Here is a 23,868-nt window from a genome sequence, read left to right on the forward strand (position 1 = left end):
AAATGTAAGCAAATAAATGTAATAACTATCAGCATGTGAAAAGCACAAGTAGGCCTGTGTTTTCAAACATTTTGTAAGTATAGCTTACAATTTATTCAACAGAGATGTTCATTACATAAAATAGTATTCAAAACTTCTGTCTTAATAGAGACTAAATTCTATGCATACATTTCTATTACCTCAGTGTCCTCTTTTAAAAACAAACATTTATAAAATGGCTTTTACTGTGAGTTTTTCTTTTTGTTTTAGGCTTCTATTCATGGATTTATTCTTAAGATTTCTTTTCATTGTCTTTTATCTCTGTTTCTATGTCTTTGCTGCATTGAACTTTCTAATTTGTAATTACACCGTGTACTTTCTGGTTTTATGTCTGTCAAGCACTTTGTAAACTTGTTTTTTAAAAGTACTATATAAATAAAGTTTATTATGATTAGTAGGCCTATCAATGTCACTGTCCATTCCATGCCTATTAACACTAAGAGTGCATTTTTATTTTTCTTGATCAACCGATCACACCTTTTTAAAAGCTTGTGTCATACCTAGCTACGGGGTCAACCACACCTCCTCACTAAGGTAAACGTTTCTGTCCCTTCATGCTCAGAGTTGCTCTGAGAAGTTCCCTAAATCACTCCTAAGATAGAAAAGTTTAGGCTGAGTTAGGAGCTCTCTTAAGAGTATTCTCAGATTGTTTGTGAATACAGCCCCTGGCCTTCTTCAACTGATTTCAATGTGCAGTATCTCGCTGTTTATTGTCTACATGAACAGAGATCATATCATACTTTCTATAACTGTATAAAATATTTGTTACAACCTGAAGAAAGGTCGGTCACTAAAGGACTTAGGTGACACTTGTGAGTGGACAAACAGAGAGATGATGCTGAAGATATTGGAGCTAATCTGTGGCGTTTGTAACACCAGAGATCTCCTTCAAAACTGAACCAGCATAAGGAACCAAACTAAACAAAGCTAAATAAACTACTGCAGCCTGGCTCCACCTAACTCCACCACTATGTCTAGATCTTGGTGTGAGACATCTAAAAACAAGTGTAGGAGATGTTCGAAAAAGAGGCAAAGACGGTGAAAGGTAGCCCCCTTGTCCTGTGGTTTTGCAGTTTGTCCAGAAGAGGGCGCTCTACGTAGCTAGAGTGGCACCTTCTTTTGGTCCGGGTTTGGTCAGACTGCGTTGGTGACAATGAAGTCTCTGTGTTGGCCACAGCTGGGCTCTGGAGTGATACTCTTTAATAGACGCTGAAAGAGAGAGAGAAGTGAGTAAATTAAACTGATACAAACACTTTAACTGGAAACTGTAAATAAAATATCCAAGGATTGATATCGACAGGAGTACTTAACGGGTACAGAATATGTACAGTATGCATTGTTATCTCGGCCAGGCGTAAACCTGAAGAGATTATGTTTTGGGTTATGTTTGTGTGTGCGTGTGTCTGTCTGTCCACGGCTAATCTCACATACTACTGGACCCATCAGCCTAATATTTGTCTTGCTCATTTATGACTGTATGCTCAAGGACCTCTCATGGTTGCAGTGATTCAAACTGTTTGAGAAGCATATTTTATTGACTGTTTTATACCGTCATTGACTGCTGAATCCTCACCACTCTTGAGTAATCAACAACTGCTTCAGTTTGGACTTCCGCTATTGATTAGGAATAGTTCCTCTCTTGATTTGCACACCAAGATAAGACAATTGTGCTTTGTATTCATTCAATCAAACATTACAGCAGTGTTCGTTTAAAACATGGCTCGAGACTAACGGCGTCCCGGGAATGATGATGTGTTCACAATCACTTAACGAATGACAAACAAAACCGAGCACCGACTACAGCGGAGCGCGTCTTCTCATGTGTGCAGGAGAAGAGCTGGTTAGCTGTTATCTATTATTAAGTGATAGCGTATCTGTTGCGTGAGACGTGCGAGTGAAAAACGCATCCGATACGCTTGCGGTCGCGCATGCTTTTAGTGCATGTTCATGCATGTGAGCGTGCCCCAAGGGCTAGCTCACAGCCGCCGCTCTGCACTGCTCTCATACGGCGATTACAGCTGATAACGCCATCCCGACCAATGGCAGCGTCTGTCGTATTGATGAGATATTTCATCTTACGCAGGTGCAGAACGTACATGTTAGTCGGCCGTTGGCTGTAGTCTTTGTGGTGTGTGCCAGTACTGCTTTTTGGACCAAGACACAGGCGACGCAAGGCGAACATAACAGTCGGCCTCCCTGTTTTCACTGTTAGCCCTGTTATCTAAATTACAACCCGCCAGCTCAGCTGTCGCCATTTTGAGAGCCATGTAGAGGCAATAGAAATACTCCCAATTTCGCATTTAACACCTTTAAATTGACATTCTTAAATGTCTTGTTTTGACCAACCGAAGACCAAAGACATTCAGTCAGACAGCATGTACTCACTCTGAACGTGGCATTAGGAAACCGGCAAATATTCACATTTTAGAAGCTGGAACCAGTGAATATTTGGCATTTTTGCTTAAAAACATGATTTAACCGATTTGTTTGATCAAAAACACTACAGAATCAGGAAGAATGGAACTATAATGGCAATGGTACGAGACACTCGGACATTTTGACCTCGCTTGGTCTCATCTCTCCCCATGAGCTACACTGACACGGTCTTCTTTCACACTCACATGCACACAAAAACACGACTCCCGCGTGTTGACAGTGTGTGTCGGTGCCATTGTGTTCCCTGGCAGCAGTGTCAATACTGGGCAACAGCCAAAGACGTCTGTCTACCAGCCTCTTTGATATCCTCCTACCTTCTGTCAACTCTAACACAGTGTATTTCAACATAATAATAAAAATGATGATTATGATGAAGACATTTTGTATTTATTATTTAAGTTACAAGCTCAAAATATACTACAAAGAGCAAATACACACCAGAACATTTTTGTTTTGCAGAGTAGTTTTATCAATGACGCTGATTCGGCTACACAGTTTGTCATGCAGAGAGCGCCGATGCTAAAGCTGCACTGATGACACAAACCTAGTGTAGCCTTTATCCTCAAATCTGGTAAAATGACAGCCTTCACATGAGTTGCAGAATGTGGTTGTGGATGAGTGTTAAGCAAGATTTATGTTCGAGGGTCGTGAATGTCCACGCAGCCAAAGTGATGTCATACCATCAGACACGGCCCTTGCAGCCGGTTTTTGTCTGTTCGTGCACGTCCAAATTTTTCTAACTACACAGACGCAGATAGGCAGCAAAAATGGAGAACTTTTGAGAATGACGGTTTGCCGCGAGGAGGAACAGGCATGGATTATAAAAGATCCAACAGTTCCTCTTCACGATTCCACGTCAGCTCATGTCCGTGTGGCCATCCTTGCGGAAAGCATAACTGAAGCTTTAGGTGTGTGTGCCATCAGGTAATGCCCTACGTGTATGCATGTGTGTATAACATCTAAGAAGCCTGAAAGTTGGTTTCGGCTTGGCTTTATTCTCTGGCCTGTGCCTCCTCCGTGCTCCTTTGATCCTGATCTCCAGTCATGTGTTCACAGCAGAGGGTACACCCTCACGGTGCACGGAGAGGAAAACAACAGAGGCAATCCTTGTTGTTGGAGAGGAGTCAGGTAGAGAACAAAGGTCAGCCAGGGATAAAAGGTAAGAAGGAGACATGTGGGGAGAGCGAGGGAAACCATGTAGAAGATAGACTTGACAAAAGAAAGGACATGCTGTACCTGTTTGAATGTTCCCTTGGTAGTGAGCAAGTGGTAGATCATATAAACAGGCACGCATATGAATGAAGACACCCCGATGCAGTAGCCCAGGACAGTGGTCCATGGCGGGTAGTGGTAGTTGAACAACCTGACCTCCGGAGGGAACGCCAGGAAACTGATGATGATGAACTGCACACAGGAATGAGGACAAAAGCAGAGGTCAGATATAACAACATAGGATACATATGACAAAACTATTTGGAAAGCTAACAAGTAAATGATGTATAAATACTGTACACAAGCCTCACCAGCAGAAAGATGGGGCAGATGGCCACCCAGCAGATCCTCCAGAAACAACCCGGGTAGAAACCAAGCATGAGCTGGATGTCATTGCAGAAACGGTTGGTACCTGGAACACACACACAAACAATCACTACAAAGTCCCAAATATCAGGAGCGCATCTTTATCTCTTCTCTCTCATGTGTCTGAAACTATACACAGACACAGAGGAAATCAGCAGCACAAGTTCCCAATCCTTGCTCAAAAGCAAACAATAATACAGTAATGCATTCAGTAAGTCATTCACAATAAGGTCACAAAGCATCACCATCATCATCACAATCAACATCACTCAAACTTGCCGTAAAACCAGGAAACGGCGATGACTTCAAGCAGGACCACAGTGATGACTGCAGGTCCGGTAGCGTACTCCTCAAACAGCTTCACCACAAACGCTCCTCCCTGACAGTCAAGACGAGAGAGAGAGAGAGGACAAGAATTTCTGTTAAAGCTATTCACAAATTACTTTTATGCAAGAGGTTTCATCTGAAAAGTCTAAGGGTGTTTTCACAAATAGTTCGGTTCATTTGGTACGGACCAAGGGAAAGAATTCTACATTGTACGAACGAACCAGAGGAATAAACATAAAGTTATACAGATTGACAGGTAACTCGTTGATTGGACTGTTTTGGCGATTGTCATCCCGCATCATCAGGACCCACGTGAGAAAATCAAATTCTGGTGACTGACAGAAGTTTATGAAGCACTATAATGCTTCTTATGTGTATATTTATGTTCTTTGATTAATAACTGATTATAAGCATTATTAGTATTATTATACTGCAAATCGACTGAATGCTATGATGAATAATAGTAGAGTCAGGACTGTACAAAAGCCCCCCTGCAAGCTCCCAGATGACTGGTGCGAACACATAGTGTTGGGGAGCACACAGACACGTGCATGAGGCGTATTACTGTCGGATCGCTGTCACACTTTTTAATAGAGTTAATGAACTGAAAGTACAAAGAGTTGGATTAGAGCACAGCAGTTTTAACAGCTTTACAGCTCAACGGTTCTATTGATTAGGGAAAGTACACAAGCTGACGTGCTTACGTACATGGCTTTCAATACAGATCAGCTTCCTGAACAGATTTCAGAAGATGATTTATTAGTAGTTTAGCTTTTGAAATAATGCTAAAATCACATATCTGTTATCATAAAATCCTGTGGTTGATTTGTTTGCTTTCAAACCACAAACAAACTGCACCAGAGTCCACTTGGAACCGGTTGTTTGGTCTGCACCAGGTTTGACAGCTCTCACACCAGCCCAAACAAACCGTACTAACCGGTTAAAAGGACCCGCGTTTGTTTTAACTGAACCAAACAGTTTAGGTGTGAAATCACCCTAACACAATGATAAGGAGATTAACAAAGTACTGCTCAGAGACTGCTCTAATCTGATTTCAGCTAATTGTTAACTGCGGCCTATCACATTACTTAAAATAAAGCAGAAACATTTAAGATACGTTTGATCAATATGAGCTACTTTATTGGTCTATAACATATTTGATAGCAACCTGTGGGTAATGTGGTTATTTAACTTACATATGTGAGTGTGGAGAGAGCCCCGAGGTAGCAGACGCACACCAGGCCGAAGACAAACCACTCTCGTCTCTTGGCCAGGAGATGAGGGAACTCATCTAGCATGGCTGTGATAACCCCCTCCAACCCTGCAAACTGGAGAGAGGAGCACACCGAGGAGGTGAGGGAGAGGGAAATAAGCAGAGAAGAACTAAGCAGAATGAAAAAGAGGAGGCAGAAGATGAAGAAAGGAGAAGAAAACTTAATAGGAGACATACTGTACATGCACCCTCGGCTAAGAGTTTTAAGAAGCTGTTTGATCTAATCAATCCATCAGTAGTATGACTCTCTTTTGACAATCTACTGATGAAAAACATCCAAAAGACACTTTATGTATCCCATCCTTCGCACAATGCCAAAAAAAAAAAATGGAGACAAAAGTTAAGCCGATCCAAGTACAGCGACACATTTCGCAGTAATATCCTCAGTCATAAAATCGAGGAGCATAGCAACCGCGATGCTGATTCCACACTGATTATCAGTACGTGATAACAGCCTTGCGGGTCTCTCCAGCTGGCTGCCTCAGAGCAGATAAACACAGGCTTATGGAGACAAGATCGCCTCAACAGTGATATGAAAGTCCTATCACATTGTTTTCGCGGACTGTTATCCAAAATGGAACAGCGAGGACAAATAATACCCGGCACCTTAATGGAGCGACGAGTACAACAGGCAAACACAAGTCAAACAACAAGGCATTTGCTTATATGACAAGGCAAATATGAACCCTGTTTCTAGGTTTGAGAGAGCACACAAGGGCCAGACAGTGGGCAACAAAGAACCAGGTAGATTACAACAAGGAGAGAGGAGCGTGTGAGGACACAAAGAGCATTTAGCAAACAGAACATCGACTTGGGTGTCTTAACTTTTTTGGAATGAGTAATGAACAAACTAACCGTGCTATCCAGACCCAACATAATGATCATGAGGAAGAAGATGATGGAAAAGAAAGTAGCAGCAGGCATATTTGCTATGGCTTCTGCATAAATGATGAACAGCAGACTGGGACCTGGAGAGGAGAAAGAGAGACAGGTTAAAAGAGTTCATCTGAATTCATCCTCACAACTGTATTTTTGTCCAGAACTAGGATGCATTGTTTTGTTTCCAATGACGTAAGACTGAATAAAGAATTGTGTATTTGGGATTAAGTTGGTGCACTGTTTTTCTACCAGCATCCTTGGCCACAACATCCACATCCTGCTTCCTCATCTCAGCCATATAGCCCAGCACGGTAAAGATGACGAAGCCGGACAGAAAGCTGGTCAGACAGTTCACAGAGCTGGTGATCAAAGCATCTCTGAGATGGAGAAAGGAGAAGTTTGGGCGGCAGGAAGACAACAGAGTTAGGGAGAATGTCTGTAAGTAATATTAACGGGTAACTTCAATAATTTTCTACCTGGACCTTATTTTCTCATGCTTTTATGTAACTAATGGGGACAACACTTTTTGAAATTGGTCCAGTATTTAGGGAGAGCGCTGTAACCGCTAGCCGTGTAACAGCTGCCAGGGCAAGTGAGCAGCATCAGTGTAACGTTACGTCCACTAAAAGTGCTTGTTTTTGCCACTGACAGGCTCAGATTGTTATTATAAGTATCTGACAACATTATGGAAAGGACCCTACAGAGAAATAAAACGTTTTTCTTCCCTTTTGACCCTGTCTGTTTGTTATCGTGTCCAAGCCCCGCTCTAGGAGAAGTCTAGTTGTGAAATCTGAATATCCGTAATACTCTGGCTCAAATAAATACTGCCTATGACCTCATCCACATTGTTGAAATCACCTAAATATTCAGCCATGACATTGTAAATCTTTGAGATAACACTAAGCTGCGCTTTCTGTACTCCAACACAACAAACTCTGCCTGACTGGCACTCGCAGTGTTTCCACCATGGATGTATTCCACTATTCCACTGTTGTCTTCCGGCAACACGTCACATCGCCAGATTTCACAACGAGACTTCTCCTTGAGCGAGACTCTTTCCATAATGTCAGACACTTATAATAACAATCAGAGCTTGTCATGGCAAAAACAAGCACTTTTAGTGGACGTAAATGAAGGTTCCAGCTTGCCCCAGTAGCGCCAAATTGCAGCCCGTGAGCAGCTGCCGTCTACAGCGTTCTCCCTCAACACCAATTTCAGAAATTATTGTCTCTATTAGTCACTTAGACACAAAATCATGGGGAAATAGGGTCCAAGTTGAAAAATACCAAAGTTACCCTTCAATCTCGGAGACTCTGCAAAGTATTTAGACTTGTTAGACTAGGACAACTGGAACCTTTCTTATAGGCAGGTTATTGTTCCACCTGTATAGCTGGATATTGACACAGATATTTCTAGATAAATCAAAGTTCTGATAATTCTACTAAAAGATTTAAAGTATTTCTGCAGAACTGTAGTTTTGTGAAGGTGTAAGTAACATTTGACTTGTTAAGGTAGATTTCATTGTAGTGTGAAATATATAATGAAATGTGTGCTCAAGAAAAGTTCTCACTTGTAGCAGTTGTTGTGAAACGGGTTGTAGCTGGCGAAGGCAAGAAGCACGCCGAACCCCGGACCCAGCGAGAAGAAGATCTGAGCTGCTGCATCAATCCACACCTTAGGGAGAGGTTGAACGATGTATGTTAAGATGAAGAGTTTGTATATAAGAGATCAAACATAGCCTTGCTAGATTGCACAGAACTGACTTACTGTAGTGCTTAGTAGTTTCTGCCAATCAGGTTTGAGATAGAAGATCACGCCCCTCCAGGCCCCTGGCAGAGTGGCCCCACGGACGAGCAGCACCAGGAGGACCAGGTAGGGAAAGGTAGCAGTCACCCAAACGACCTAATGCAGGAAAGAGGAAAAACGAATCTGTTGAAAAACTCTTATGTCTAGTCAGTCATTGCAGCTGATATCCGGGTCATACTCAATAATCACTTTCTGACCAACTTTTCGACCAATGATGATGAATGATCCAGAGGGTGAACAGATGAGAGCAGAGCAACCATCTCTTCTCTGCCTCTCTGACTCCATCAATCCACCCATCCATCCATCCACTCTAACTGACACCCCCATTAGCCATGCAGGCGCCCATTCGGTTACCTTTCCAGACGTCTTGACTCCTTTCCAGATGGTGAAGTAGACGATGATGAAGATGAAGAGCAGGCAGAGGGCCAGCTGCCAGCTGACAGAGCCCAGCTGGTGCAGACCTGGGGAGCGGTGGACCTGCAACACCTGGCGACTGGAGGGAGGGCATGTTGGGATTGAGAGGTGAGGTCAAAGGGGGTGCGAAGAGGGAGACGAGGCAATCGCATATAGGGAGATGACATGAGAGGAGACGGCAAGGAAAAGTGGAAGAGAGTAGGGGAAGGAAGAAAGGCAGGAGAAGAATGGAGAATAATAAGAAGTGACAGAGAAGATAAGACAAAGTGAGAATATAAAGATAAGGTGGATAGACGGGATGTTTGGGAGATTTGGAAAGCAGAGGAAAAGGAAGGAAGGAGATGTGATACGGAGAGGAACAGCAAGAAATTAAAAAAACATCAGAAGATAAGAAAAGGTACAAAGAACAGGAGGGCAGGAACGGAAAAATATAGGGGTATGAACTGTTCGTACAATACAAGATTGATACAGCCCTGACAAATATACACACAAACATGATAAATACAGATTAAATGAGCAGTAATGAAAGTTCACCTAAGGAAAAGAGATAGCCTTGACTGACTTTATAGCAGTTTACATAAGCCAAAGTGAAAAAAAAAAAGCATTACAGGGCAAAAAAAGAAGGCGGCTGAAATGAACAGCGAGGTTAACATCTGGTCACAGGTTAAGCATACAGAGCTCGGACGATAAAACAGAGACGTGATTTATGTTGAAAACAGGAAATTCTGGCGCCAGACTGAGTTGCGGAATTTGTTACGTTAAAACCTGTATTAGGAAAAGTCAACTACGGATAAACCCTGAATCTGTCTCAGCGGACAGACACAGACACGGTCGAGGGAGCGGCTGATAAGACCGAGCCAGTAGACTGCAGAGTGCCAAAGCAGTCGAGAAGAATAAGAAAGACACGGCTCAGGTTTTACGTTTCAGGTCAAAAATACCCAACTTGACTGAGTTGAGATAATTACGGTGAAAGCAGCCGGCCAAAGATTGATTGAAAATTAGAATAATATAAATAATCAGTCATTCCACCCCTCAAATATTTCCCAACAATTTCACTAGGCATCATCTTAGTTGAAGAATATTTAAACCCCCGTATCTGTTTTATCTCTTTGCGGTAATTTGAGTCTATGCAGCTTCTCAGCTTCGCTCCTCAAGGCCCAGTCTGAATCACTAGGAGGAGCTCCAACTGACTATTTATAGAGCTCTATCCCTATAAATCTAATCGACAGAGTCAACACCAAAGTCTATCAAATAAAGCTTCTGCATCCTCGCTAACCTGTGTTGTCTTTCCTGATTGAATTATACCTGACTTCAGCTTTGTATCTTGTGTGTATCTTTACTTGACTGTCTCAGTAAATATCATGTTGTGTAATATATTTAGTTCTTCACGTAGTATGTTACTCCTGTGATTCTTATTATGAAATTCTGATAACTTCGTCCTGCTCTGTCTTCACGACCAGTGATCCAAGTGGATTTTGGAGAGAGGGATGGTGGTAAATCTGTCCGTGGCGCTTAAACACCAGAACCAACCCTTTAATCACTCTCTGGAAGTCCTCCTCCCTCCTTCACTTGACGTCTCCCTCCTGTGTTGCTCTCCCCCTACGCCTCTACATCCGACTTACATGCACTTACGTATAGAACTCCTCGGCGGGGGAGGTGGAGGAGTTCGACCACGACACGTTGTGGTCGCTGGACATGTAAAGGTTGCAGTTGGGTGTGTTCCAGCTGTTGGTGCAGGTGGTCCACGGCAGGGTGGGACGAAATGATGATATTAGATAGTACAAGGCCCAGGCCATGATGGTGTTGTAGTAGAAGGCTATGTAGAGGGCTATGATGCAGATGGCAAAGCCGATCCCTGGATGGGTGAAAAAAAATATCGTTAGCACAAAAATAAAAGAGTTAAAAAAAATAAAAAACGTGAACTACCTTAATCTTAACCCTTTGAAGGTGTTATTGATAACATTGATAACATTCAGCCACTCGATGTCACATTCTCCCCCGTTCCATTGCATTCACTTCACAACAGATCATTGCCAGGCACTTACCGTCAATCTCAGCCATTTATAAATTTTTTTAACACTAACTCACAAGTTACCAGGTGATACCAACGTTGTTTTATTATTGGCTCAAGAGCCTTATTAGAAGTGGGAACCAAACGTCAGATATCTTCCACAGAGATAAACAAAACATTCATTTTGGACCCGCCAATATTTTTAAGATGATTAATTCACAATCATAATAATTTTTTTTTTTTTTTTTATATTTTTGTTTCTTAATAACATTAAGTTTATGATAATAAAAAATTATATTAACAACAGTGAATATTCTTACGTTTTTTTTATTTCATAAAAATTGGAAATTTACTTTTACCAGCAAAGGACAATTCAACCTACATACTTACTAAATTGTTTCAGTACAAATATAATGGAATAATAATGAATAATCAAATGTTTTTTTTTATTTTGTAGCAAATAGTCTTTTTTAATTACATTATTAGCTTTACTACCTTTACCATAAAAGGTCAACTGAACCGTTTGGTAGAACATGTTTTTAGAAAACTTTTTGACCCTTATTAGACTTTTTATTTTAGTATCAAGTTACATAATTCTGTTCAGTTAGGCCTCTGAAACTATGATATGTCGAAAAAATATGCCTCTTTGAAAATGAGACCAAACAGAGTCCTCATGTCTGGAGTTTTGTTGCTAACTTCCTGTAAGGAGGCGGACTGAAAGGCTATTTAAAGACACAGGACATCTAGTGGATTGATTTAGCGTAACATACCTAAACCGAGTGGTAGAGATGGCTCAATCAAGTTAACGTTAAGTTCAACACATTTTTCAATAAGATATAGTGACTCAAAATGTGTTATGTTTTATTAAGAAAAAAATATATTTTGTGTAGTATGTGGCACCAGTCAGTCACTCCTTGAAGAGACATCACTGGTGTTTTCAAGCTAATTCAAGTTGCCATTGGGTAAGTGGGTGACATTTCCAAACAACAACAACCAACATACTATCGCATTTCTGAGCATCTGGCATTTAGCATGGAAATGTGACAATTTCCATAACAGAGAGTCCATATATCTCATTAGATGTACAAGATGCCAGAGATGCTCTTCAAGGGAACTGTGCTGAGGGGTACTAAGAGGTTAAATGAGCTGTCTCTCAGGCTCTGACGGCTTGACGCTGTCCTTCTCCGTCTTTTTTTGTTCTCCTACTGCCAATTTTCCTGTTAGTAAACTCATGTTTTTAGAGTGATGTTCTCTTCTTGCCTTTTTAATCCAAGCTTTTGCTCTTAACTCATTTCTCCATCTGTTGTGTTTTCTGTTACCTTTGAAGATGGGGCAGATGTGCTTCCAGATGGAGATGCAGCCGCTGCGGTGGAACTGGCCGAGAGCCAGCTCCATGTAGAAGAGAGGGACGCCTCCGAACACCGCCATCAACAGGTAGGGCAGCAAAAAGGCACCTGGGCAGAGACGTGAGGAAGGAGGACATTTGGGGGGTGAGAGAGCGAGATTAAGGGTTGGAAACAAAAATGTGGGGATTGATGTGGAGAAGAAGAAAACAGCGAGAGGGGAATAAGTTATGGACGAACAGTAAAAAGTCAATTACACTCCTGAGAAATGCTACTCGTTCACGCTCCATCTGTAATCTCAGTAGTCCTCTCAATAACTCCATATCAACAAGAACCAAGAGCATTAAAAAGCACTCTGTAAAACTCATTAAATATTGTAAGTACCCCATCATTTACATAACACTAGTCCATTCAAAAACAACAGTGTATGCTTGCCCAGTCTCACATGACTCTCCATTTGATATGTGGAAACACACAGTAAGAGGGTCATTTTGTTTTAATTCTACAATGACAAACGACTGCAATGTTGGCTGCTAAGTAAGGAAAGTATAAAGTGATGAAGGGAGAATCAGAGGGCCAAACACTGAGAAGCAGCCGGACGGCAGCCAGATCTTTGAACTCTCCAACCTAACGTGCAGAGTTTGATAACACATCTCTCTCTGTCTTTCTTCCTTTCTATCTGATTATCAACTTGTTTTTTATGTGCATATGTGCATTTGTGTATGCGGGCGGGTTCGGTGTGTGTCTTTGAGACACCAAAGCAAAGATAAGGGTTGATTGAGCAGCTGCCTGGGAGACAGGTTATTAAGCAAGGAGAAAGAGACTGAAGGCGTTCTCATAAAAACCACAATTAATACTGTTGCCTCTATCAAGTGTCTCCCAGTCCCCATCTCTACCTCGCTCCGTGAGACACACACAGAACACAGGAAATTGCAAAGATTTTATTATTGCAAATTCAATAAACGTGGAAAGGGAGGCCCTGTTTGCCGCTAGGTGAGGACTGTGTAGTAACGGAGCACAAGCGGACCATATGGACAGAGATAAGTGTCACTAGAAACAGAATTCGAATCATTTATATTTGAATTTCTCAACTTGAATACTTGTATAAATTAAACTGAACTTGAATCACATAATTTGAATTTGTATTATTTAACTTAAATAATTACATTGTAAACTTAATAGCATAATTTGAAATTTATTTTTTTAATTTGGAGCTGAATTCCAATAAACCTGAAACTGAATGTAATATTGAAATTGAATTCTCTTAAACAGTATTTGATCCTCACCTTGATCCTTGATTGCTCTTCCTCAACAACCGGATGTGTGTCTCAGTAAACTGAATTTGGATGTATATAGAGAGTTTAATTTTTCAATGAGGATCAAATACACTTTCTGAGCAACTGAATTCAATTTACAATATTACATTCAGTTTCAAGTTTATCTGATTAAGTTCCAAACTAATAAATGCAATTTCAAATTATGTGATTCGGATTCAGTTTTCAATGCAATTATTCAAGTTAAACAATACAAATACAAAATTTAATTCAGTTTCTAGTGACACATATTTCCAACCATACAGACCACACAGACTGTGTTAGATTGTGCGAGAAATGAACTAAATCAAATGCTAATAATAAACATGTTAACTGCAGCATTCCTTTTACAGTAGGTCTACACCCCACCCTTTATATTTAGCCGTTTGTTTTGCAGAAATGATGATGCACCAGAGATAGTCTCCATCTACCTCCATCTTTAGTGATAGAAAAAGTTAGAGGGCAGTAAACTGACTTACTTCAGCTGCTATATATATTGTGAATTATTACTATGACTACTGTATATCCTTTTCTTACTGTTTACTCTAGCATGGGATCTCCTGTACGCTGATCTCCACCCCACTCCCTATCTTCCTCCTCCCCTCTCAAACATCTTTTGCCTCCTCACCTCCTCCATTTTGGTAGCAGATGTAAGGGAAGCGCCAGACATTTCCCAGGTCCACAGCGTAGCCGATCACAGAGAGCAAGAAGTCCATCTTCTTGCTCCAGGTCTCTCTGGGCTTGTCCAAGCTGGTTTGTTGGACCACCAAAGTCCTGAGGCCTCCCAGCGGCACTGAGGACCCGGTGCCTCCTCCAGGCCCAGAGGCTGTTCCTCCAGAGCACGCTGCGGTCCCTGGTCCATCCCTTGGGCTTTGAGGGGTGGAGGTGGTGAAGCCATTGGACACTTGCTGTCCGGAGCCGGAGGTCAGGCTCTTGGGTCCTCTCTCTGCAAGACCATCAGCCAGCACCAGTCTACCATTTTCCTGCTGTGTCTCCTCCTCTCCGTCCCCCGCCTCCTCTCTCCCTTTCTCCCTCTCTCCCTCATTCTCTCCTTTGTCCATTGTCAACATGCTCGTCAGCATCATATCTTTTGTCTCCATTGGGTCGTGTTGATGTTGGCGTTGGCGTTGGCGAGGCGGTTAGGGGTGGAGAGAGCTTCTCAGTGACGATGAAGGGAATGTGGCACTGCTGTCTGATATGGCGCCCATTAGGGGAACAGAGGGGTTAGGGGAGCGAGGGAAGGGAGCAGTGGCGGTAAAAAAGGATTTGTCCTTCTTGGACAGGTAAAGGGGACGGGGAACAGGGGAGCAGAGCTAAATTAAAAAATTAAAAAAAGAGAATGGGGCCAGAATGAGGGGAGGTGCGTTTATGTGGGAGACGACTGAGATGTGTAAGAGTCTGTTGAGCAAGAAGGAATAAGAGCAGACAGAGGAGGGTATACGAGAGGAGAGATGTGTTTGAACAGGATGTGGCCGGCCGAAAAGTTACAAGAATCTTGGATCTTCTCCACAAGCTGCTCGTCCTCGGAGACACTCAGTGATGGGGCAAACTGCAACACACAGAGAGAAAATCCACAGATAAGTCACAGGAGAAAAGTTATTCAGCTAGAAATTACCTTCGAGTGTGAGCCCATGATATAGAATATATAAAATGAGTCTCTCTGACTTTCTACATGACATAAGCGCCTGAACTATGACAGTGATATACAGTATGAGCCTGAGGTCTCATTGTCTCATGTTCTCTTGTATGTTTATGTTCTTGGCCTCTACTGTGAACCGAATTTCCCCTCGAGGGACAACTGAACTGATGTTTTACCTAGAGTTTTATTGTAAATTAAAGGCACAATGCTTATGTTTGGTAAAACAGACATAATGGGAGATATGAAATGTATCTGAATGTCCTAAAAAAGAATGGTACAAATTGAGGGGGTTGCGCTGGAACATGCAGATTTTCTTGGCTTTTCCCTCACGTTTCTCATTTCACGCTCTCTCTCAGTTGCATAACCTGTTTGGATGCTTATCTGATCAAAGCCGTATAATACAAGAAAGTAGATACTGTATATTGACACAAGCGGACAAAGAAGCGCTCTATTTTCTGATTGTTACCAAAAGAAATATAAAACTATTAAAGCATGGAAAAAGTTATTTGTGTGTGACATGCACTAAGCAAACAGATTAAAAACAAAATCTAAATTCATTATGTTAACTCATGGCTTAAAAACTAGCTTATATTCAATGTGTATGAGTACAGTTAGACTTAGATGCTACTTCAACTGCACTTTGTATTTTAGGTATTTTAGATTTACAGAATTTCACATATCTTTAAATAGTGTAAGATGAATGCAGTACATTTAACTTAAATTCTATAAGTAATTCTACTCGATAAATATAATTGAAACACATTGTCCAGATTAGTGCATCAAGTTATATTTTATGTGAATATGTAGTTTTCGCCCGTTTAGTGCTAAATATGAAGTGTGCTTTAAACTTAAAACCATTCTTATAATTGTTCTACAGCTGCTTTGTAAAACACTTTAAACTTGTCAAGGAGAAAGGCTGCTATGTATGGATAAAAATATATCTTTGACAACAAATTATACTTACAGTACAGTATGGCCATTCACACATCAATCCAAAATGCTATCACATGAGTAATGGGTCAAACTGAGCGAGCCATTAGCAAGTGGATTAGATTGTTTATAGTGTTAGCTCAATTAGTAATGAACGCCAGAATGTAGGAAGACTCAATTTACATGGAACGCCATTATCTTAATTAAGAACGACTGTTACACGGCACCACATTCACTCTACGCACTAATATCTGACTACCACCCAACCAAGATCTTGTTATGTACCTGGACGCTGAGGAAGAAAAGAAACACGGGCTAACCTTCCATTCAACACAAACATTTTTCTCATACAAACCACATTTTTATTTCCTGATGAAAGCAAATTCTTCATCTCAACAATGACTTAATTTCCATCTGAATCCTCAAGACAAAAGTACAGTACGCTCCTCCTGGTCTGAAGAGACCTGTTGAAGATGCTTTAAGAGCTTAAACTTAACGGAAATCTGAAAAATTCTACTTGAAAGGTAGCGAAACAAGAAACATGAGGATAAAGTGAATAGTTCATTCACTTTAACAAGTCACTTCTCGACTACACTTTACTCACGATTATCTATAAAGCACACAATGTATCAGCTGTCACACCGCCTCACAATACAAGATCAAGAAAAACAATCAATAGTAAAGGGCTTGATGATAATACTAAGTCTGTCCTGCATGTGCAGTCAGACCACGCAGTGAACCACTATCTCAAAAAAATACATGAAGTAGTAATATACATAATTAAAATAAAGTTTGAAATCTGTTTTTTCCATGTTCTGTTATTCAAAAACTCTATAACGCTACAGAATTATACTGTGGTATAAACTTTAAAGTCATTACCGGATATCAAAAATGTTTTTATCTTTTAGTGTTCCACTAAGAAGATTTTAATAAAGAAAGGCAAAGTAAGATGATAACATCAAGATTTAAGGTAAGATATACGTGCAAAGAGGACGTGTGAGGAAATACAAATGATCCATTATAAAATAACCCAAATTAAAACTGTTACCTTATCTTAGTGAACTCTACTTAAACTTTAGACAAATCATTAGTTGCCCTGCTGACACTTTTTAGGTAAATACGCTTAAATGAACAGCAAAGCGAAGACACCAATAGTATTTTATCTCACATGCGTCCCATTACATTCATACATTACCTTAAGAGATGGTGAACGAGTAGAACCTGTGGCAGCTCAAAGATACACAAACAGCAGCAGCAGAAACTTCTACCCAAACTTAAAGAATCCTGTGGTGTTGCAAAAACTTGCCAGAGAAACAGCGTGCACTACAGTAGCACATCAGGACACAGTGTTTGCCCATTGAGCTCTCAAACCTCTCTCTTCTCTCTCTCTCTCCCTCCCTTGTTGTCCCCCTCTCCCTTCCCGACTTGCACACACACACACACACTTACACACATGCCGCGTTCAAGAGACGCAGAGCCGCAGACGTATGCAGAGATGGATGCATGGATGCATGCGCTCAGACAGAAGATACTGGGGAAACATTATGCAAGCACAGACATGTACGCTTTGAAGCTTTGATACATACAATAACAACACAAACAGCAATAATAATGATGAACTGTAGTGCAGCTCTGACACACTATGGTCATTAAAGCACACAAACACACTGCGGACAGGGGAAGTCCTACCCTTGAGTAGCTGTGTGCCAATGTTGGGCTCTACCGTCTGTCGTACACACACGCACGCACGCACGCACGCACGCACGCACGCACGCACACACACACACACACACACACACACACACACACACACACACACACACACACACACACACACACACACACACACACACACACACACACACATTGAAACACTGCCTGGTAAAGCCCCTGCTGGAGTTCTCACACCTCTTTTTCCATTTTTCTCCTTAGCTCGTTATGCTTTTAAATTCCTCTAATCTGTCAATCTTTGGTCCTTCCTCCCATTTATTCTCCTTTACTTTTAAAATTCTTTCCTTGTGTCATCATGCACACCTGCTATGGAGAGATTAGACTTTCTGCTTTGACCCCTGTAGCCAATCATTTTTGAGTCCTGCTCTACACCAGCCATAATTGACAACCCTCCGATTTTCCCGGGAGGCTCCTGTTTTTCATTGCCCTCTCCAGGTTTCCTCACAGGGCCACAGTTCTTCTGTAATTCTTCCAATTTCTGACACATTTTCACAGCTTTTTTTCCTTTTCATTATCACAATCTGTTTCTGGCACTGTACAGTATGTATAAGGCCTACTGTTTCCACCCAGACAACAATAGAGCTACACCAAATGTCATGTACCGACGCAGGAGAGCTGCTTGCGACACAACAAGGTTTGAGCTGCGCTCGCCGCACATCACTGCGTGCAACGCCCAAAGTTGGGCTTTGCTTTTCGCAGTGAAAAGGCGCCATCTGGCGCAAGCCATTGGAAATAATGGGTTTCAGATAGGGCTGGGTGATATGGCAAAAATCCTCTATCACGATATAGTTAATTTCATATATCGATAACAATATATATCATGCTATAGCATGTTTTCTGGTAATTCGATAAGTAATCAGTCTGTATGAAATAACCACATGATAAAGCCTATTGTTCCATACTCCTGTGTGAATTAGATACTTGACAAATGAAAAGTAAAAAAGAGTATTTTCTCATTTTAAGAACTTGAGTGCAAACTGAACATACATTTTTCAGTGAAATTATAGAGAAAAAATAATGCCTAATCTATTTTGCGATAGAAACAATATAGAAATGGAGAGTACAATAGAAAGAAATACTCAAGCAGGGCCAAAAAATTGATGAATGAATAAAAACTGATAAATATTAGTTTATGCCAAAGATTCACACAAGTTCAGCCAGAGGGGTGAATTATTCAGTTTTCTTTCCTGAGAATTAAAAATAAAATTAAAAGTAGGCCTATTTAACATAAAAATGCTGTTGCATTCTACTTATCATTTTGTGAATTTCATTCTTTAAAAGTCACAAGAATGCAGGAAACAAAGTTTCTGAAACTACATTTTTTTTGGTTTTGAAATCCTCCCTGTTTTTGGGGTCTCAAGGTTGGCAAGTATGCCCCTATTTCCCATAATGTTTGAGTCCTGTTCTACACCAGCAGTAGTAGTACATACAGTACATTCAATTCAGATATTCAATTTATTTTGTTGAATAATGGTTAAAAGATTAACAACTGGATTCTCTTTTTTTTAGAAAATTGAGCTTGCTGCTGGTGTTACTGCAAGGTCAGACTCAAGTGTGTGAGTCACTGAATCATCTTGCTTACTGCACTCAGTGCAAGGCTGTGGCAGTGCTGGGCAGCTCCCAGATCGGACCGCATGTAGCCAGTCTTACCTCTGTAACTATACTCCCCCAGGTTATTGTTGCAATTTAAGCATTTTTGCCTGCTTAGGTCAAATTTAAAAAGTGTTTCATATACTGATCAAACTTCTACAAATTATCACATTGAGCAGTAAAAAGTTTGTAAAGTTATTATTCAGTTTTAAATAGGGCTGTCAAAGTTAACACGCTAATAACACATTAACGCAAATTTGTTTAAACGCCACTACATTTTTTAACACATTAATGCAACTCACGATTTTTAGGTTGTAATTTTAATGCTGGAGTGAAGATACTGGCATTATATGAAACTAGAAAAACCTAAGGAATCCATTGGTACCAACCATGTCATATTAGCTTGTTGTGAAGGAGGCTAAAAAAACACTGCAAACACGCTGGAAAAACTGTCATGGCTATATTCAAAGGGGTCCCTTGACCTCTGACCTCAAGATATGTTGATAAAAATGGGTTCTATGGGTACCCACGAGTCTCCCCTTTACAGACACGCCCACTTTATGATAATCGCATGCAGTTTGGAATGTTCAGTTCGGATTTTAGAATGTTTTACGTTACCATTCCGGAATGTTCAGTTCGGATTTGGGAATGCGTTATGTTAAAATTCTGGAATGTTCAGTTCGGATTTTAGAACGTGTTACGTTACCATTCCGGAGTGTTCAGTTAGGATTTTAGAATGCATTACGTTACCATTCCGGAATGTTCAGTTCAGATTTTAGAACGAGTTACGTTACCATTCCGGAGTGTTCAGTTCGGATTTTAGAACGCATTACGTTACCATTCCGGAATGTGCAGTTCAGATTATAGAACGCGTTACGTTTCAATTCCGTAGAGTTCAGTTCGGATTTTAGAACGTGTTACGTTAACATTCCGGAATGTTCAGTTTGAATTTTAGAAAGCGTTAAGTTACCATTCCGAAATGTTCAGTTCAGATTCTAGAACGCATTGCTTACTGCACTGCACAGGTTGTAAATTTAAAGCTAGAGTGAAGATACTGTCATCATATGAAACTAGAAAAACCTAAGGAATCCATTGGTACCAACCATGTCATATTAGCTTGTCATGAAGGAGGCTAAATAACGCTGCAAACACTCTGGAAAAACTGTCATGGCCATTTTCAAAGGGGTCCTTTGACCTCTGACCTCAAGATATGTGAATGAACATGTGTTCTATGGGTACCCACGAGATTTTAGAATGTGTTACATTACAATTCTTAAATTCTTATTTTAAATGCAGTCGAAGCGCAGGCTTCATCCTGTCTGCCGTGGCCTGTCTGCTCTGCCTGTGTGTTTGTTTGTGTGGGGCTCACCTTCGTCCTCGTTCAACCAGACACACAGACCTGCAGCTCTTTATACACCTATGACACAGACAGAGAGCAGAGGATAGAGGCGGAGACAGTGATGTAACCTGGTCAATAGCTTTTTAGAAAGTCCCAACCTCACCGGAGCGCTGTTATTGGCTGGGGGGATACACACCCACTGGCCAAAGGCTGACGTCCCGAACACAGCAAAATAAGAGGAGAATACAGGCAGACGGCAGGGTCTCTGTAGACACAGACACGACCACACACTTCTAGTGATCACTCATTCAAGTGATGATTGAGAGGGATTACTTTGTAGGGAAATGCTGCATAGTATACCTTTAAATAACGTTGTAAAATCAGTCCACAACTCTCTGTCTGTGTTGTATTTTGATTTCACTTCATATATCAAGTGCACAGGCAGGCACAGAAGTCCAGACAAACACAAGCACAAACATGCAAACACTTTCTCACGCATACCCATGTTGCATAAACTATATTTGCAATCACACGGTTGAGTTAGAGCAAGCCTGAATTGTTATCAAACAATATTTCATGCTGAAATCACACTAAATTTAGTCTTTGTACTTGTTTTTGAATAAATTGTTGAACTTGGATATTGAGCAATTCCTATATAGCGTATGGTTATTGATACAAACATATTTACATTACATTGTGCTTATTAACAGAAGGTCCTCTGAACTAATATTATGCATGATAATTGAGGAGGAAACCAACCTTTTCTATTCTTTCAAATGATTTCAGTGATTATTCAACAGTAATATGCTTTCACTCAAATGTCAATAGTTTGGGAGAACAAACACACGCACGCACGCACGCACGCACGCACGCACGCACACACGCACAGCAGGAGCGCCGAGAGAGAGGGAGACCAACCTGACAAAATAATTATTGAGTCCTAATTTATAAAATCCTTGTTTTGTTCCTTAGATTTTCTGTGCCCCACAAGCGTGGGCTGTGGTTTCCCTTGCCCGCCTTACATCATGCCAACTTGAGCCCTGGCTAATTGAAAAATAAACAGTGCATGCAGACATGGGAGGGGAACACCGTTTAGTGCATTAGGTTGATGGTCTGAAAGCCTCGACACTGCTGCCACATCTGCACAAACAACACTTAACTAGTCAGTGGAACTTGTAGTACTTTAAGAGGAAACGACTCCCCAGAGAAAAGAAAAACACTTTTGGCTTTTACATGTCTCAGATTGAGGGGCAGCCTGATTAGTAGACGCGCAAACACATTTCAAGTGGCAAATTGTCAAGACATGCACAGTAACCTGCCCTGAAGGAGAGATTTACTTCCATTTGCTGTGCAGCTGGTTGGATAAGAAGTTGGGAAATGTGGGAAACGTTAATGTCGGCATTATTAAATTATGGCCGATTTGCTTCTTTGACTGTGTAAAATCTGTCTGTTGGCCCCGTCATGCACCCGAGACAACTCTGAAATACAAACAATAGTGACTCTCAGACAGTGGTCATCAGCCATGTTGTTGTCATGCAAGTCACACGTTTTCTGCAGGAAATGCATTTACTAGTTATCATTAGTTTTTGTTGTACTCCTGCAGTCCTGTTCTTGCTATCTATCTTACAGACAGGAACTTCACTGTTTCAGATTAATGTCATCATTTTTAAACATCAATTCCCCTAGAACATTACTATAACATATTCCCTCATCCTATAATATAGCCCTAGTCTAACCTCCTCTGTGTTTGAGCTTACGTATGAGATTGCAATCCAAAATTCATCCAGTAAAGTTACAAGTAGTAAGAGCCAAGAGAAGATGCACTGAGCCGAATACATCACCCACAATCACCATGAAGACTTGTCTAGCCACTGAGAAATGTTGATAATGATTAATGACGGCTGTCTGCAGATACATTCCTGTTTGTGTCTTCAGCGACAACTTCGTCACAGTCAAATGGTCTGAAATAAAATAATATGTGTCACTGACAGAAATGTAGGAATGTTTAAACTGTTCACACAGGAAGAAGACCGTGGCCGAATGATTTGACCAAAACCACTGGACTATAGGCTTTAAACTAATCTAGATGCAAGGAAGGAAAAAAAATGCATTGATGCATATAAACAATAGAGTTAAACTGATTTGTAAGTTGTAATTTGCACTTTTGATGGCTGTAGACGGCTCTATGTGCCAGTTTTCATTAAAAGAATTGGTGGTGTATGCATACCATACTGTGGTCGCAACATCACACAAATTCTCCTTTGAATGTACCAGCATCCTCCGACGTCACTATAGTGACAGCCACTAAAATAAATACAACCCATAGGGCATCCAAGAACAGATTACATGCAGTTGCTGATCTGAGTATAATGACGAGAAAAGGTACAAATGCAACAGGTTCAGCAGGACAACCATGGGCCACAAGTACAGAAAGCATTACAGTATATAAGTCAGCCAGTTAATTCAGAGGCTACTGACACAAATGTTGTCAGTGTTCATTACAGAACAAAAGTTTCTCTCCATTTAACATTTGCTTATACAAGCTAGTTTATCAAAATGCCGGAGCATCTACTTACACAAGACATCACAGTTCTTGAAAAACAAGCCAGATAACATGACAAGAAATAGCTTCAGGCAGAAAAACTAACAACGAAAACAGTACACCATGAGCCAAAAAGTAAACATGACATTGCTTTTTGGTGCCAGATGATGTTGAAATCCACTCGGCATGAAGCTAATGGCCTAAATCCAAGTGCATTTTGCTAAACTAATTTATAGTCATGATGCGACCTGTATAGGTGGGAGTGATATTGTACGCAGCATCTCTAAGAAGTTGTAGTGGAAAGACATTTTCCAGGCCACCTTTAGCTGCAAACATTACCACCTCGTTCATTATTTGAGAAATGATTATTAGGGCGCAGGCTATATACTGTAAATATTCCCCACAGATCTAATATGATAGGGAAGCACAGATAGCTTCGCTGTCTCACGGACCAAAACAGGAAATCTTTCCTGCCTAAAGCAATAACCCTCTACAACACTTCACCTCTGTCTCACAGCAAAATCACAGCTTTACAGGTTCTGTCTCAACCATGCTCCACTCTATTTTTGCTCCTGCCATAATCTTGCACTTGTTGAATTTTGCACGTTTATTAACTCAATTACTTTTTATCTAAAAGCAAAACATTGTAACTTGCACACTTTGCTTATGTATATACTA

At 40.9% G+C, this 23,868-nt stretch overlaps 1 protein-coding gene and 1 long non-coding RNA gene across 2 annotated transcripts in view; one reads left to right on the forward strand and one right to left on the reverse strand.

The window, feature by feature from the left end:
• The window catches only part of LOC141771314 (uncharacterized), a 202,033-nt gene that overhangs the window by 166,456 nt on the left and 11,709 nt on the right, over positions 1–23,868 (forward strand). The gene's annotated exons all lie outside the window — the stretch shown is intronic.
• slc6a4a (solute carrier family 6 member 4a) lies at positions 249–17,369 on the reverse strand. The gene is made up of 14 exons (XM_074641352.1): positions 17,184–17,369; positions 14,048–14,968; positions 12,083–12,217; positions 10,385–10,607; positions 8,693–8,831; positions 8,300–8,434; positions 8,103–8,206; positions 6,782–6,909; positions 6,509–6,621; positions 5,577–5,708; positions 4,333–4,432; positions 3,999–4,099; positions 3,712–3,879; positions 249–1,248 (listed from the first exon to the last, which is right to left on the reverse strand). Exons 2-14 carry the CDS (start codon positions 14,517–14,519, stop codon positions 1,174–1,176), a joined length of 2,025 nt encoding a protein of 674 aa, XP_074497453.1. The 5' UTR covers positions 14,520–14,968; positions 17,184–17,369; the 3' UTR covers positions 249–1,173.

This window comes from Sebastes fasciatus, chromosome 7 (assembly GCF_043250625.1).
Source record: "Sebastes fasciatus isolate fSebFas1 chromosome 7, fSebFas1.pri, whole genome shotgun sequence".
Classification (NCBI taxonomy): Eukaryota; Metazoa; Chordata; class Actinopteri; order Perciformes; family Sebastidae; genus Sebastes; species Sebastes fasciatus.